General features: G+C 54.6%; 1 protein-coding gene across 1 annotated transcript; it reads right to left on the bottom strand.

Moving 5' to 3' along the window:
• Nucleotides 1–225: 225 nt before the first annotated feature.
• On the bottom strand, nucleotides 226–15,296 carry LOC141079931 (uncharacterized). The gene is made up of 4 exons (XM_073565400.1): nucleotides 14,852–15,296; nucleotides 9,546–9,650; nucleotides 6,101–6,170; nucleotides 226–1,443 (listed from the first exon to the last, which is right to left on the bottom strand). Exons 1-4 carry the CDS (start codon nucleotides 15,152–15,154, stop codon nucleotides 1,157–1,159), a joined length of 765 nt encoding a protein of 254 aa, XP_073421501.1. The 5' UTR covers nucleotides 15,155–15,296; the 3' UTR covers nucleotides 226–1,156.
• Nucleotides 15,297–16,651: the final 1,355 nt, after the last annotated feature.

Genomic DNA, 16,651 nt, shown 5'->3' with positions numbered 1-16,651 from the left:
TACTGAGCATGTACATAAAGTGCAGCACAGATTCATCTCATCTATGACCCCACAGCACTGGTCACTACTGAGCATGTACATAAAGTGCAGCACAGATTCATCTCATCTATGACTCCACAGCACTGGTCACTACTAAGCATGTGCATAAAGTGCAGCACAGATTCATCTCAAGTAAAAGCCGAGATCAGGAACAGAACATATTCTTATAAAAAAAAATTCAGCACATTCTGCATTGTACTACTGTACCCAATTTATTGTATGCTTTAGGAGTCGTAGCCTGTCTATTGTATACCAGCGCAACTCCGCAGCAATGACTGATAGGCTTGCACGCAAAAAAAATATATATTTATATTTCCAAAGTGCTGCATCATCCCACATCTCTTCCTTCATTTCTGTTTTATTACCCTTCCCGTTCTCTCAGTTCTGCCTATTTTGTAAACCCAACATCCTCAATAATCATAACCTCCCAATCCTGTCTCCAAGACTTTTCTGAAGCTGCGCCATCTCTCTGGAATGCACTACCCCAGACAATCAGGTTAATTCCCAGCATCCACAGTTTTAACTGTGCCCTGAAAACACATTATTAGGCTGGCTTAACATGTTGACTAACCATTTTCTCTTTTTACATTATTGTTCTAAACCTTGCCTCTTGAACACTTTCCCCCAAACACAGTGTACTCATTAGCACTTCATATCTGTACGTACACAGATAATAGCTGGTGACCAATTCACACAGCTATCCATATGTAATCCCATTTATTATAAAAGCTGGGTGGACCATACAAAACAAGCACTTTTTACTTTGGGTTTTCTCCATTTCCTCATATTGCAGCGCTTGCAAACAAGGCCATCACTTCTGTTTGGCAGATCATTAGTTTGCCATTATGTGACTCCTTATGGTAAAGTGCTGCAGAATATGCTGGCTCTATATATAATAAAGATAATCAATCATTATTAGAGCACTTATGACCCTGTCTCCTCTGTAGTCAGGTCTTAATCTCATTATACAATTACATTCATGGTAGAAGATGTATGGATCCACGGGATCAGTGAGAGAACACCACAATACAATTGATTGTCACATTGCGCCATTACCATGGAAGCTGTGGAGTATAGAAGTTATATCGGTCTGCAGAAATATAACACTCTCGAGAGATTATACTTCTAGATCAGTCTCCGCGTACTGGAAATGAGCCCCATCACAGAGCACAAACTGAGGATTCTTCCGCTTCCATACACTAAAGGAGTCGACTTGTCCTGGCCAACTGGGCAACCGGATCCTCTTCACACAGCAGAAATCCTCAGCCAGGGACAGTTGAAAGGCGCGTGAGGTGGACTGACCCCAGGGGTTGGATGACAATGTTTCTCCAAGGAGTTCACCCACGTGAAAAAGGGTGTGACCCCTGAAGTAAGCCAGGCAATCCTGAGAGAAGTTGGAAGACTCTGTAAAAGAGCACGAGCTGTAAGATGGCATCAATATACAGGGCACAATCTGTAACATGGTTGAAAGCTTAAGAAAAAAAAAAAAAAAGGAAAAGATGGAGCGATGCTCCCAAAAAAATAGTATGGGCATGAATCAAAATGGACTACATGGACCGCGGCCTTTCCTACGCTCGTCCATCCTGCATGAACCCGGCAACATTTTTCTGACCCTCCTCCATCGGCGGGACAGCTTTATCTGGTGGCCTAAGGCTCTGAAGGCGAGAGACATCTGTGCTCCTCTATGGGGGGAGATAGGAAACCCCCTACCCAAAATAGCTCCCCTCCGGTTAAGTTAACATCTCAGCTGGGCTCCTACTCGCCCTCCCTTATCAGTCTCCTGCCCTCAGTTACCTTGTAATAATAGACAGCATATAGGTGACTCCCAACAGCCTTCAATTGGATTTCCCCAGATTTGAAGCTACAGGGGGGTTATCAATTCTTCTCTGCACCCAAGGTTACCTCTCATGTACTTTGTCTTGGTTAAGCAAAGCTTGGCCTAATTCGGGTTAAACCTATACATGTGGAAATATATTGTAGGCCACTGCAGACATCTAGTGGCCATTCACTATAATCACACCTTCAGTCACAAAAGTTACTACTTACAACCTATAATTTTTGAACACTGCCCAAAAGGGCAAAACATCAGACTGTGACCTCATTAACTGGCTATATCCTTCAATCTAAAACCAAGCCTGTCCTATAACCCTAAACCTAACAGGCCAAAGTCCAGGACCTCCATGATGACTTAAGCAGCTACCAGGGCTGGTTTCTGGCCCGATATAATACTGTTAATGGACCGGGCTCTTATCCAACGAGGAACTGGTGGCAGTCCTAGCGGGCTGACAGAGCACTGTTTCATTGGTGCTAGTGAAAGGGGTCTCTCAGACTGTCAGGGTTGTGAGCGAGTATGGTGCCACGTCAGCAAATGTGTGGGCCACATCCTCTCACTCTTCGTGAATCCCTGGGACCGTGTGGACTAGGGGTGTCTGTGTAAAACTGTGCCAAGCTGACCTGGGGTGCGGAACGACACATGGGTGCAAGTGAGAAGAGCGTACCAAGTGATCCCTCTGACGCAATAGTGATTTCAGAAGGGGTGGTGAGGTGTGGGTTCATCGCATGTGGTGGCAGGAAAGGGATTCTGCGTAATCTCTCTGGTGTCATCCTTCACACTAAGCTTGATAAGTCTACGGACCCCCAGCTCTCTCACCAACCTCACTTTCAGCAGATTCAGTCTCTCTTAAAGGGAATCTGGGCACACAGGTTATAGACTGCTGAAAACAGTCTTACCAGTGTGTGACATCAACTGTGTGGCTGCTGAGAAATCCTCTCATCACTTTAGTGACCTCGTCTAGGTTTCCAGGGCAGATGGTGCCTGGAGAAAACTCTGCCTCCAGAGCTTATTTTACATGAAGAGGAAGTTACCAGTGTGAGACAAGTAACCAGCACAGAAAAGGAGAAATTAAATGTCTTCTTGCAAACACATTTTTTGCAGCTCTCTCAGCTCTGCTGTATTGTAACAATACTGCATCCCTGTCTGCCTGTGAGCTGGAAGCTGAGAGGAACCTGCAAATGTATCACGTGTAATCACACACAGCACTGCAGTGAGATCAAGAGAGCAGGGAGCAGCCATTACACTGGTAACCATGTCACATCACACTGGAAACTTCCCCTTATATTTAAAACAAGCTCTGGAGGCAGAGTTATCTCCAGGCACCATCGACCCAAAGCCTGGAAGAGGTCACTTATATAAAGTGCTAAAAGTGGATTTCTCAGCAACAACACAGCTAATACGAGACAAACCGAAGAGTTTTTTCAGCAGTCTATAACCTGTATGCCCATGTTAATAGTTTAGGTAGGTCAAATGTGGTGACAGATTCCCTTTAAAACACCTTCACCACTACTAGTGGGTAGACCTACGGAGAGAGATGCACCCTTTGGTTAAGACTACAGTTATTCCTCTCCAAAGTCACTTAGTCTACACCAGAATAGATCATATATTCACTCACCCAGTGTTCATACCTAAGGCTATGTGCCCACGTAGCGTTTTATTCCGGACACTAAAAACCGGACTCCTTCCCAGAAATCGCGCTTTTTTTCAGCGCGATTTCACCGCGATTATGTTCGCGATTTTCACGTGCGATATTCAAGCACCTTCCAAGCGATTTGAAGCATCGCTTGACAAGTGTGAGCAGCTTTTTACTATTGAGGCTGCCTATGCGGCATCAATATTAAAAGATAGAATGTTAAAATGCTAAAAAAAAAATAAAAAAAAAAAATCGGGGTATATTTACCTTCCGGCGTCCCGCGCTGCCATCCCGGGCCTCAGCGTTCCCAGTAATGCCTTGCGAGACCTGTGATGACGTTGGTCTCGCATTGCTATAGCGATCTCGCGAGACCGCTAGAGTAACGTGAGACTACATCATCACAGGACCTTGCAGCAAGGCATTAATGGGAACGCTGAGGCCGGGAATGCAGCGCGGGACGCCGGAAGGTAAATATACCCCGATTTTTTATTTTTTATTCTTTTTTTTTTACAGGGGTATGGTACCCAGGGCCTGGAGTACAGTCTCCTCTCCTCCACACCGTGGGTACCAACCGCACATGAGACGCTTAACTTCGCGCATGATGGCCATAGCCACATGCGGGAAGTAAGCGATTCTCATGCATTCCTATGGGTGCGGAATCGCGGCAATTCTTTGCGATTTCGCACAAAAGAATAACCATGCTGCGATTTTTTCCGCGATCCGATTCCGCCGCGGAAAAAAGCGCAGCATTAGCACAGCATGTGCGGAATGCATGGGGGGGGGGGGGGCGTTCTGTACACTATTTTTAAACGTTTTCGCGCCGAAAATCGCAGCAAAAACGCTTAAAAATCGCTACGTGGGCACACAGCCTAACAAACATTTCTATTCTTTCCACTCCTTGATCAGATCACTCCTCAATCCAACTGAACCTGCCCCTCTCTATATCCATGTCCTCACTCATTCAACTAGACTCTGAACGATTCCTTGCTCTGTTATCCTGAAATTTCCCAATGATTCTCTTTGAACCAGACAGCCTCTTCACCAATTTCCTTTTGGGAAGCTCATAAAGAAGTGCAAAAAAGGCTTCTGCATTCAAGAAGTTGCTCACAAGAAAAAAAAAAAGAAAGACTTGCTAGAACAGCTGATCTTGAGAATAAGTGGTAAGTATTAAAAGGAATCTGTCAGCAGGATTGTGCACAGTACATATGCTATCAGGCTGCCACCGCTGGCCCCTTCCAGCAGAAGGTTCCCCCTACCCCAAAGATATATATAATATTTATTATGTAAACTAGGGGTCAGGTCAGGTCAGTGAGGGATCAGTGACCTGTCAGAAGAAATACACATGAAAACCTAATCAGAGCACCACATGCAGATCCCCCCCTCCAGGCCGCCAGGAGCACGAGCATATCATTAACTCAATACTGATAATAAATATTACACAACAACCACAAGACAGATTTCATCACCAGGTATCATTTTAATCAGCATAACGGCGCCAACCTGACACTGTCTGTAGGTTACTGAGCACAATCTTGCTGACAGGTTCCCTGTTAAGAGCTCGCCCTCCCTCTCTATACATAGAAATCTTGTAGGTGCGCGCTCTGAACTTGATTTCTCTCTCTGAAAATGCAGATCTTGTCCTCCCTTAATCCCAATGCTTCTGCGCCCCTAAGGCTGCTTTTACACTTGCCGTGTTTTTTGTGGCCCGTTTTTGCGGGCCATATTGCTGTGATTTTCACGGTATTCCGCAAAAACGGGCTGCAAAAAACCTTCTCGGATCGCCATTTTTCCTTTATAACAAATAGCAGGAAAAAAAACGGCAATCCGCAAATACGGTGTACCGCAAAAACAGCTTAACGTTGTTTTTGCTGTAGCATTGAAATGCATTGCAGCAGTGTCCGCAAGCTGTGAAAAATATAGAGCAAACTCGATATTTTTTCACGGCCGCAAACACGGCCATACGGAGCACGGCCCTCCTACTAATTTTTGCAGGCCGTTTTTGCGGCCCCATAGAAATGCATTGGGGCCGCAAAAACGGCTAGGAAAAACACGGCAAGTGTAAAAGAAGCCTAAAAAAGCAACTACAAGCTTACCCTATGCCTCAAATGCCCCCCTATAACAGGTACCCCAATACAAATTACAGGTCTTATGTCCAACCGGCAACAGATTACTCGCTTGTTCCAGCCGCAGCTTCAGCACCTACACAACAACCCTTCTCCAGACATCACATAAAAAATAGAAGAAGCTCTATTTCCCTCACAGTCCTCAATTCCAATATGTCTGATCTCCTACATCGGGCCATCACCTCTTCTGAAATAGGTATAGCTATCCTCCAACTAAAACTTAATAAAAACCAGGCCCAGATGGCTTCTCAGCTCTTTACTCTAAGAAGTCTGTTCTTATTGCCCATTACACTACTTTATCACCGAGGGATGAAAAAAAGCCAGGGGCAGCCTCTCTTACAGCAGCTATATCTATGATACCCAAACCAAACTCGGACCACTCATTGTGCTCACTATAGACCGATATCCCTGATTAATATAGATCTCAAACGTTTAGCTAAAACCTTGGCTAAAATAAATATAAATTCTTACCATCTGCATCAGGCCAGGCAAGAAACAAGGCTCTGTCTGGATAGTTCTCCAAGAGCTCAGGGCCTCCAGTCTACAAATAACAGATGTATATTCAGAAGCTCCACCTGAACCAGGGTAATAAATACTATAAGTGTAGAAGGTTTATTCAGGTTTTACTGTGGAAATACGTGTGGCTTGGTTACAGCTGGTGGAGTGTTTTATCTTAGGCTGGGGTCACATTGCGTTCAGGCAGTCGGTTAGACGGACTGCGTTACACCGTGGTATTACGCGGTGTAACGCAGTCAGTTCAGTTAACGCTGCCATTAACCCCCATTTGGCATGCGCTCGCGATGTGCCGTCATTCAGTGACGGAGCCTTGGACGTGGGCTGTGGCGTCCTTGGGTCCATCATCTGCGCTAGCGGTATAACATAACGCGATCGCGTTATGCTATAGCGTTAACGCAGCCTGTCAACGCTATGCCTTGAACGGGCTGCTTTAACGCTATGTGACCCTAGACTTATCGTGGCAGTACAAGAAAAATTTCCTAAGGTCTCATTCAGACATCCGGTTTTCACATACGTGTTCTGTCTTGTGTTTTTCATGGATAGAACGCGTGCACATTATAGACTAGGGGACTGTTCACATGCCCAGGTTCTTTTATGGAATGTGTGTTTTTATCAGTCTTCTGTGTGCTGCCCATGATTATTATTGTAATGAACAGGAGAAGCTTTGTCATTTATTTTTCCACGGAAAATAGTGAAAATCAGTGATGAAACACATAGTAAACTGTGACATACTGATCAAATACTGATGACACCATTTTTTTTTTATTTTTTTTTTTTTTTAATTTTGAGTAGGTGAAAATTCACGGACATCTGAATGAGGCCTAAAGCAGTGTTCCAAAATAAAAATAAAAAGCTAAGACAATGAAAAAAAAACTGGCAAAAAAATAAATTGTAAACATTTAGTACAAGTTTGTAATAAATGTTTACAATGTAGAGCCCACCACTGAGGAGAACACAATGGACACACTTCATAGACGACTGCCTTTCAGCACTCTCTCAAGTGCTCTCCTGAACAAAACACACCCGAGAACTTTGAAAAATAGTGGAAATGTTTTACGGTGTAATCTAAGGGTATTGTACACACAATGTATTTTTCAGCGAGATTTTGGCTGAAATTCACCTGAAAAAGTGCTTAAGAATACTACAAACTGACCCATACACATTTCTATGTAAAAACGACATGCACAGGTTCAGTCTTTTTAGAAGCTTCAGGCTTCGAAAACAGCTCACGATATACACAAAGAAAAGCCACCACAAAAATGTCCAAAATAATGGCAAAAAAAAAAAAAAAAAAGACCCTTCAGGGAAAATGCCACTAGTCCATTCCGATTTTCACGGACTGTCAGAAAGAAGACTGAGAATTTTTTGTTTTTTTTACTCAATGTACAAGAAAAACTGATGACACTCGGAACACACTATGATTAGGGTCTCATCAGAATAATTGGTCCATTTTTTCATGTACGATGAAAATACTGACGTCTGAATGAGTCTTTACATAGGTCGTCTGAAAGTCTGCAGTCGTGCTATGCGACCTATGAATCCTGTCAGCGTGTGGCGAGCACACTGTCAGGATTTAACAGTGTTACTGGTGAGAGAAAGTAGTCACGTGACCATTATGCGATTTGCATTCTTCCTGACACATTCTGGCTACACATGTCTGGCTTCTCTCAATACAAGTCAACTGAGAGAGACCGAGCACGACTAGTCGGCACTTGACCACATGTACGAAAATCATATAGTTATGGTCATGTGACCTCCCACTTTCACCAAAAATACCGAAGAATCCTAACAGGAAATAATCACTGAAACTGTCATCTAGCATCTAATAAAATATAGGTATATACATTAGAGATGATTGAAGCCACAGCAATTCTTTCAAAAATTGCTTTGAAAAGACATGTAACACTCTGAGGTCCCCTAGGACTGTATGCAACTCCTTTCAAACATTTTCACGCAAACGCAGCCTAAGACTTCATTCATACATCCATGTTTAAAATGAACCTGTCACCTCTTTTGGCCGCTATAAGATGCGGCCACCGCCTTTCAGGGCTTATCCATAGCATTCTATAATGCTGTAGATAAGCCCCCGATCCGACCTGCAAGAGAAGAAAAATAAGTTTTATTATACCCACCTGGGGAAGGGGGGGCAAGGTCCGGTCCGATGGGTGTCGCAGGTCCGGGGCCTCCCATCTTCTTGCAATGCCACCCTCCTGCTTGCTTCATTGCTCCCGACATCGCGCTCCTGTGCAGGGGTACTTATCTGCCCTGTTGAGGGCAGAGCAGAGTACTGCAGTGCGCAGGCGCCAGGAAAGGTATAATAGGCCCAGCGCCTGCGCACTGCAGTACTTTACTCTTCCCTCAACAGGGCAGATAAGTACACCTGTGCAGGAGCGCGATGCCAGGAGCAATGAAGCAAGCAGGAGGACGGCATCACAAGAAGGTGAGAGGCCCCGGACCTGCGACACACATCGGACCGGACCTTGCCCCCCCTTCCCCAGGTGAGTACAATAAAACTTATTTCTCTTCTCTTGCAGGTCGGATCGGGGGCTTATTTACAGCATTATATAATGCTGTAGATAAGCCCTGAAAGGCGGTAGTTGTATCTTATAGCAGCAAAATTAGGTGACAGGTGTTCTTTAAACACATACAGTAACTGAAGCAATGGTACCGATGTCTTTGGATCAGGGTGTCATCAGTGTTCGGTCCATGTGTCCGTTGTTACCATCAGTGTCTCATAAGTGTTTTTCATGAATGGATAAATAAATGACAAAGCTCCTTCTAGCTCATGCCATATAAAATATGGACAGCACACTACTGTCACTTGGATGCTATCCGTGTTTTTCTCAAACCTGTAGACTTGTATTAGAACTTTTCATCCGTGATACCGGAAAAAAAATATGGCTCTGTGAGTTTTGCACGGACACACATGGACATGTTAACGCCATATGTCTGTCTGTTCTGTGAAAAAATGGAGATAACATGTACATGTTACACGGACGTGTGAATGAGGCTTTAGTGATATCAAACTGACGACATGTATGACTATGGGTATTTGATGGTAACCGTTCTTCCCTGCTGCTTTTAGCACACCCATCTATAATGTTTATTCAGAATTGTGTTTTTTTCCCAATTTCTAAATCTAAGCTGTGACATTATCTCAATAAATAGATTCAGTCCTACTACATTCCCTGCCTCGGCTTTTATACTGGCTAGGCTGTGCTATTCTGTGTGATGCGATAGCTGCATGGCGTTACTGGGACGCTCGCAATTTGTGCTCACCAAATCGCAAATTGTTCAAATTCACCAGGTCCAGAAAATGTAACAAAACTTGACAAAAATTCAATTTTCTCATCTGTAATATACAGGTTATTATGCTTTGTTTCCGCCACACTGCTCTTACCATGACCTCTGTGTAACACATCTCCGGGGGAAAAATGGTGTTCTGATCAAAAGCCACGACATCCAGTCCACGAGACTGCAGTAAGAATTCCCAGTATCCGGTGCCCTGGACAAACAGCCGACAAAGGAGGAATAAGCAAAGCACTGTAAGGTGCGGGGCTCACCGCTCATCAGGATTCTTTATTCTCTCACTGTAGGGGAATATTTAGTGTAAATCATTTCTTGCCAAAGCACAACTATTTTAGAGCTGTGATTTTGATGTAAAAGCGTATGGGCAGGATTACACAGCGACGTGTCATGCGACATTGAGATCGCTGGGCTGCAACATCGCATCTAAACAACTTCCTATGACCTCAAAATGAGACACATTGTATAGAGACCATTTTGGACAAATTTGAATGAATGGTGGGCCCCATTTTGAAGGATTTGGAGCCATAAAATGTCAACGTATACAAGATAAAAAAAAAAAAAGCTCAGATGGATCAGGGCTCATCGCTGCCCCCCGTGGAAGCCAAATAGGCGAAACGTGCATCGGGGCACATTCCTGGAACCGAGACACTCACCCAGATGGGTAAGGACTAAGCGGCACTTTAACTTGCACTGTCACTTTATGTATTGGCGGACACCTTTTTGACATATAGATCTATCCTTGGGACGTCTACTTTATGCTAGCCACACCACTTATAATTCCCTTATAGATCTTCTACCCCTTAACGGACTCCTACTTGTGATACATGTGGTATCTCAAAAGACAAATTATTTGAATATATTTGCGGGTAGAGGCTCTCTTTCTTTTTTGGTAACAGCGTATCTTATTAATGTGGCTTGTTCTAAAGTTCCACTCTTCTCCCTTGGATGGTTCTTTTCCGTATCTGGACGGTGCATACTATTATATCTATGTTGTGAGTGGTTCCTGGGAGTTTTTGTTTGTTTCGTTAGACCTCTTTCACATATCCGTCTGTCACCATCAGTCAAAATCCGCCGTTTTGCCAAAAAAACAGATCCGCCATTTTTCTTGGCGGATCCGTTTTTTTTCCCATTGACTTGCATTATCGGCGGATCTTGCCAGATGGTTATCCGTTGGATCCGTTTTTTTACGGATCTGCCAACATTTTGGCGTCCGCAGACATGACGTCACGGGGTCCGTCACAGGGGGGTGACGCGGGCGCAGGGCACGGGGGGGTGACGCGGGCGCAGGGCACGGGGGGGGGTGACGCGGGCGCAGGGCACGGGGGGGGGGTGACGCGGGCGCAGGGCACGGGGGGGGGTGACGCGGGCGCAGGGCACGGGGGGGGTGACGCGGGCGCAGGGCACGGGGGGCTGACGCGGGCGCAGGGCACGGGGGGCTGACGCGGGCGCAGGGCACGGGGGGCTGACGCGGGCGCAGGGCACGGGGGGCTGACGCGGGCACGGGGGGCTGACGCGGGCACGGGGGGCTGACGCGGGCACGGGGGGCTGACGCGGGCACGGGGGGGCTGACGCGGGCACGGGGGGGCTGACGCGGGCACGGGGGGGCTGACGCGGGCGCAGGGCACGGGGGGGCTGACGCGGGCGCAGGGCACGGGGGGGCTGACGCGGGCGCAGGGCACGGGGGGGGCTGACGCGGGCGCAGGGCACGGGGGGGGCTGACGCGGGCGCAGGGCACGGGGGGGGCTGACGCGGGCGCAGGGCACGGGGGGGGCTGACGCGGGCGCAGGGCACGGGGGGGGCTGACGCGGGCGCAGGGCACGGGGGGGGCTGACGCGGGCGCAGGGCACGGGGGGGGCTGACGCGGGCGCAGGGCACGGGGGGGGCTGACGCGGGCGCAGGGCACGGGGGGGGCTGACGCGGGCGCAGGGCACGGGGGGGGCTGACGCGGGCGCAGGGCACGGGGGGGGCTGACGCGGGCGCAGGGCACGGGGGGGGCTGACGCGGGCGCAGGGCACGGGGGGGGCTGACGCGGGCGCAGGGCACGGGGGGGGCTGACGCGGGCGCAGGGCACGGGGGGGGCTGACGCGGGCGCAGGGCACGGGGGGGGCTGACGCGGGCGCAGGGCACGGGGGGGGCTGACGCGGGCGCAGGGCACGGGGGGGGCTGACGCGGGCGCAGGGCACGGGGGGGGCTGACGCGGGCGCAGGGCACGGGGGGGGCTGACGCGGGCGCAGGGCACGGGGGGGGCTGACGCGGGCGCAGGGCACGGGGGGGGCTGACGCGGGCGCAGGGCACGGGGGGGGCTGACGCGGGCGCAGGGCACGGGGGGGGCTGACGCGGGCGCAGGGCACGGGGGGGGCTGACGCGGGCGCAGGGCACGGGGGGGGCTGACGCGGGCGCAGGGCACGGGGGGGGCTGACGCGGGCGCAGGGCACGGGGGGGGCTGACGCGGGCGCAGGGCACGGGGGGGCTGACGCGGGCGCAGGGCACGGGGGGGCTGACGCGGGCGCAGGGCACGGGGGGGTGACGCGGGCGCAGGGCACGGGGGGGTGACGCGGGCGCAGGGCACGGGGGGGGTGACGCGGGCGCAGGGCACGGGGGGGGTGACGCGGGCGCAGGGCACGGGGGGGGTGACGCGGGCGCAGGGCACGGGGGGGGTGACGCGGGCGCAGGGCACGGGGGGGGTGACGCGGGCGCAGGGCACGGGGGGGGTGACGCGGGCGCAGGGCACGGGGGGGGTGACGCGGGCGCAGGGCACGGGGGGGGTGACGCGGGCGCAGGGCACGGGGGGGGTGACGCGGGCGCAGGGCACGGGGGGGGTGACGCGGGCGCAGGGCACGGGGGGGGTGACGCGGGCGCAGGGCACGGGGGGGGTGACGCGGGCGCAGGGCACGGGGGGGGTGACGCGGGCGCAGGGCACGGGGGGGTGACGCGGGCGCAGGGCACGGGGGGGTGACGCGGGCGCAGGGCACGGGGGGGTGACGCGGGCGCAGGGCACGGGGGGGGTGACGCGGGCGCAGGGCACGGGGGGGGTGACGCGGGCGCAGGGCACGGGGGGGGTGACGCGGGCGCAGGGCACGGGGGGGGTGACGCGGGCGCAGGGCACGGGGGGGGTGACGCGGGCGCAGGGCACGGGGGGGGTGACGCGGGCGCAGGGCACGGGGGGGGTGACGCGGGCGCAGGGCACGGGGGGGGGTGACGCGGGCGCAGGGCACGGGGGGGTGACGCGGGCGCAGGGCACGGGGGGGTGACGCGGGCGCAGGGCACGGGGGGGTGACGCGGGCGCAGGGCACGGGGGGGGTGACGCGGGCGCAGGGCACGGGGGGGGTGACGCGGGCGCAGGGCACGGGGGGGGTGACGCGGGCGCAGGGCACGGGGGGGGTGACGCGGGCGCAGGGCACGGGGGGGTGACGCGGGCGCAGGGCACGGGGGGGGTGACGCGGGCGCAGGGCACGGGGGGGGTGACGCGGGCGCAGGGCAGGGGGGGGTGACGCGGGCGCAGGGCAGGGGGGGGTGACGCGGGCGCAGGGCACGGGGGGGTGACGCGGGCGCAGGGCACGGGGGGGTGACGCGGGCGCAGGGCACGGGGGGGTGACGCGGGCGCAGGGCACGGGGGGGTGACGCGGGCGCAGGGCACGGGGGGGTGACGCGGGCGCAGGGCACGGGGGGGTGACGCGGGCGCAGGGCACGGGGGGGTGACGCGGGCGCAGGGCACGGGGGGGTGACGCGGGCGCAGGGCACGGGGGGGGTGACGCGGGCGCAGGGCACGGGGGGGGTGACGCGGGCGCAGGGCACGGGGGGGGTGACGCGGGCGCAGGGCACGGGGGGGGTGACGCGGGCGCAGGGCACGGGGGGGTGACGCGGGCGCAGGGCACGGGGGGGGTGACGCGGGCGCAGGGCACGGGGGGGGTGACGCGGGCGCAGGGCACGGGGGGGGGTGACGCGGGCGCAGGGCACGGGGGGGGTGACGCGGGCGCAGGGCACGGGGGGGGTGACGCGGGCGCAGGGCACGGGGGGGGTGACGCGGGCGCAGGGCACGGGGGGGGGTGACGCGGGCGCAGGGCACGGGGGGGGGTGACGCGGGCGCAGGGCACGGGGGGGGTGACGCGGGCGCAGGGCACGGGGGGGTGACGCGGGCGCAGGGCACGGGGGGGTGACGCGGGCGCAGGGCACGGGGGGGGTGACGCGGGCGCAGGGCACGGGGGGGTGACGCGGGCGCAGGGCACGGGGGGGTGACGCGGGCGCAGGGCACGGGGGGGTGACGCGGGCGCAGGGCACGGGGGGGTGACGCGGGCGCAGGGCACGGGGGGGTGACGCGGGCGCAGGGCACGGGGGGGTGACGCGGGCGCAGGGCACGGGGGGGTGACGCGGGCGCAGGGCACGGGGGGGGTGACGCGGGCGCAGGGCACGGGGGGGTGACGCGGGCGCAGGGCAGGGGGGGGTGACGCGGGCGCAGGGCACGGGGGGGTGACGCGGGCGCAGGGCACGGGGGGGGTGACGCGGGCGCAGGGCACGGGGGGGGTGACGCGGGCGCAGGGCACGGGGGGGGTGACGCGGGCGCAGGGCACGGGGGGGGTGACGCGGGCGCAGGGCACGGGGGGGGTGACGCGGGCGCAGGGCACGGGGGGGGGTGACGCGGGCGCAGGGCACGGGGGGGGTGACGCGGGCGCAGGGCACGGGGGGGGTGACGCGGGCGCAGGGCACGGGGGGGGTGACGCGGGCGCAGGGCACGGGGGGGTGACGCGGGCGCAGGGCACGGGGGGGGTGACGCGGGCGCAGGGCACGGGGGGGGTGACGCGGGCGCAGGGCACGGGGGGGGTGACGCGGGCGCAGGGCACGGGGGGGGTGACGCGGGCGCAGGGCACGGGGGGGGTGACGCGGGCGCAGGGCACGGGGGGGGTGACGCGGGCGCAGGGCACGGGGGGGGTGACGCGGGCGCAGGGCACGGGGGGGGTGACGCGGGCGCAGGGCACGGGGGGGTGACGCGGGCGCAGGGCAGGGGGGGGTGACGCGGGCGCAGGGCAGGGGGGGGTGACGCGGGCGCAGGGCACGGGGGGGGTGACGCGGGCGCAGGGCACGGGGGGGGTGACGCGGGCGCAGGGCACGGGGGGGGTGACGCGGGCGCAGGGCACGGGGGGGTGACGCGGGCGCAGGGCACGGGGGGGGTGACGCGGGCGCAGGGCACGGGGGGGGTGACGCGGGCGCAGGGCACGGGGGGGGTGACGCGGGCGCAGGGCACGGGGGGGGTGACGCGGGCGCAGGGCACGGGGGGGGTGACGCGGGCGCAGGGCACGGGGGGGGTGACGCGGGCGCAGGGCACGGGGGGGGGTGACGCGGGCGCAGGGCACGGGGGGGGTGACGCGGGAGCAGGGGGTGATGCGGGCGCAGGGCACTCACCGCTCCGGCTGACACCAGGGGTAAGTTCAGGGCACACAGCAGCTCCAGCACCTGTGGGCTGGGCACAGAGAAGGAGAAGAGGATCTGCAGGCGCTGGCAGCTGCAGATGTCCTCCAGGCTCCGGAGCAGGTGCAGCAGCTGCTTCCTGCGGGTCGCGGACGTCTCCGGGTCACAGAACCTGTGCACGTCTGCAGGAAGCTGCTGCATCTTCCACACGTACAGCTGGTGATACAGGTTCTGTCCCTTGTGCTTCCTCTGCTCCATCGTGTCCCACTGCAGCTCGGGCGACACTGCCGCAGCCATAGCAGCGACGCGCTCCCCCTACGACTGGGAGGAAGGGGAGCAAATTCAAAGTGGCGCCTCTCCCTGACGGCAGAGGAACAGGAAGACGAGCGAGAGACCGGGAACAGCAGGCAGCCTGTACTCTACTGCCACCTGCTGGACGTCGCTGGAACTGCATGATGGATGTGACCTGTCCTTGTATCACAGGGACCAATAATGACAGGTCCTACAAGTCAGGAAGGAGTTAATTCCCACCCGTGTGCGCTGCACAAATATCTCTAGAACATCAAGGTTTTTCTTTATATCTGCCTTAGTTATACACTGGCGCTGGTTCAAAGAAACAAAATGCGTCTATCTGCCACGATTTCATTGTACTTGTACAAGTCACCCAGAAATCACTCCCATAAGTGTAAACAAGTGGTTAAAACAGTGATATGTAAATGATGTAATAAAATGATGGGCAGGTATTTTTCACAAATGATGGAGCGGTAAGCCGCAGCGCACCGTCCGTAACACCCTTAGGCCGCGTCGCCAGGTGAGATGCAAGCTGCTCCTGGGGACGGCCGCCACTGGGGACAATTTGTTTATTATTTAAATGCAGGGATTTGGGGCTAATATCATTTTTGCAGTTGGGTTTCATTCAAATTTGGCACAATTTGACTTTTACAGTCTTTTTTGTTTCCCTGGGGCAAGTAGTGCAGGCATACATGTCATCAGAGGAGAGAAAAATGAGGTCTCCGAGTTCCCCCATTGCACCCCCAGTAACTAAGCCATTCCCGATCCTGCTCCGTCCCCCGGCCCTCCACATTATCTTTCTGTAAAAAAATGGCGGACACATGCGCAGTGTGCCCGCCGAGGTCTGCCAGCAGGTATCTGACAAACAGTATGGAATTTATACTGTTGGTTTCTTTTGACAATAAAAAGAAAAAACATAGGAAATCAAAACCCCTTTGTGACCCCCTTAGTTAGATACAAATGATAAAATAGGAAGAAAAAAAAAAAAACTGTCTTTGCAATTGAGGTTAGGGTTGTGTTAGGGTTGGAGTTTGGGTTGGGGTTTTTTCAACAGTAAAAAAAATATATATCTAAAAGTTACAACAAAATACCATGGATATATACCTGAAGACTGATCCCTAAGACCTCTGAATCAAATCACCACGTTGATTTTAAATATAAGATGGAAAGGTATACACACTACACACATAGAAAATAATTAACATTCATATAATGGATGGTAGTGTGATGCATAGAGTAAATAGACATATCATGTACATGGAAAAACAAAAAGAAAATAAACAGGGTGTGTGCAAATAATCCTCCAAGGTGTGACAGTATGGGGATCTCACAAAGGCAGAGCTAAGCAGTGCAGACAGGGTGCAACCAAGGTGCAGACTCAAATAACAGCCACACATAATATATTTAATACACCTGTAAACAATGCAGGAGAATTGGTACCATTTGACCGTGGTCACACTTGCAAGAAATTCGCACAAGTCTCGCATCTTAATACCCGGCACT

Source organism: Dendrobates tinctorius, unplaced genomic scaffold (genome assembly GCF_039654945.1).
Source record: "Dendrobates tinctorius isolate UK_male_01 unplaced genomic scaffold, ASM3965494v1 ptg000016l, whole genome shotgun sequence".
Lineage (NCBI taxonomy): Eukaryota > Metazoa > Chordata > Amphibia > Anura > Dendrobatidae > Dendrobates > Dendrobates tinctorius.
Note: the sequence above shows the minus strand (reverse complement) of the source record. Positions and strands in the feature narration are given on the sequence as shown.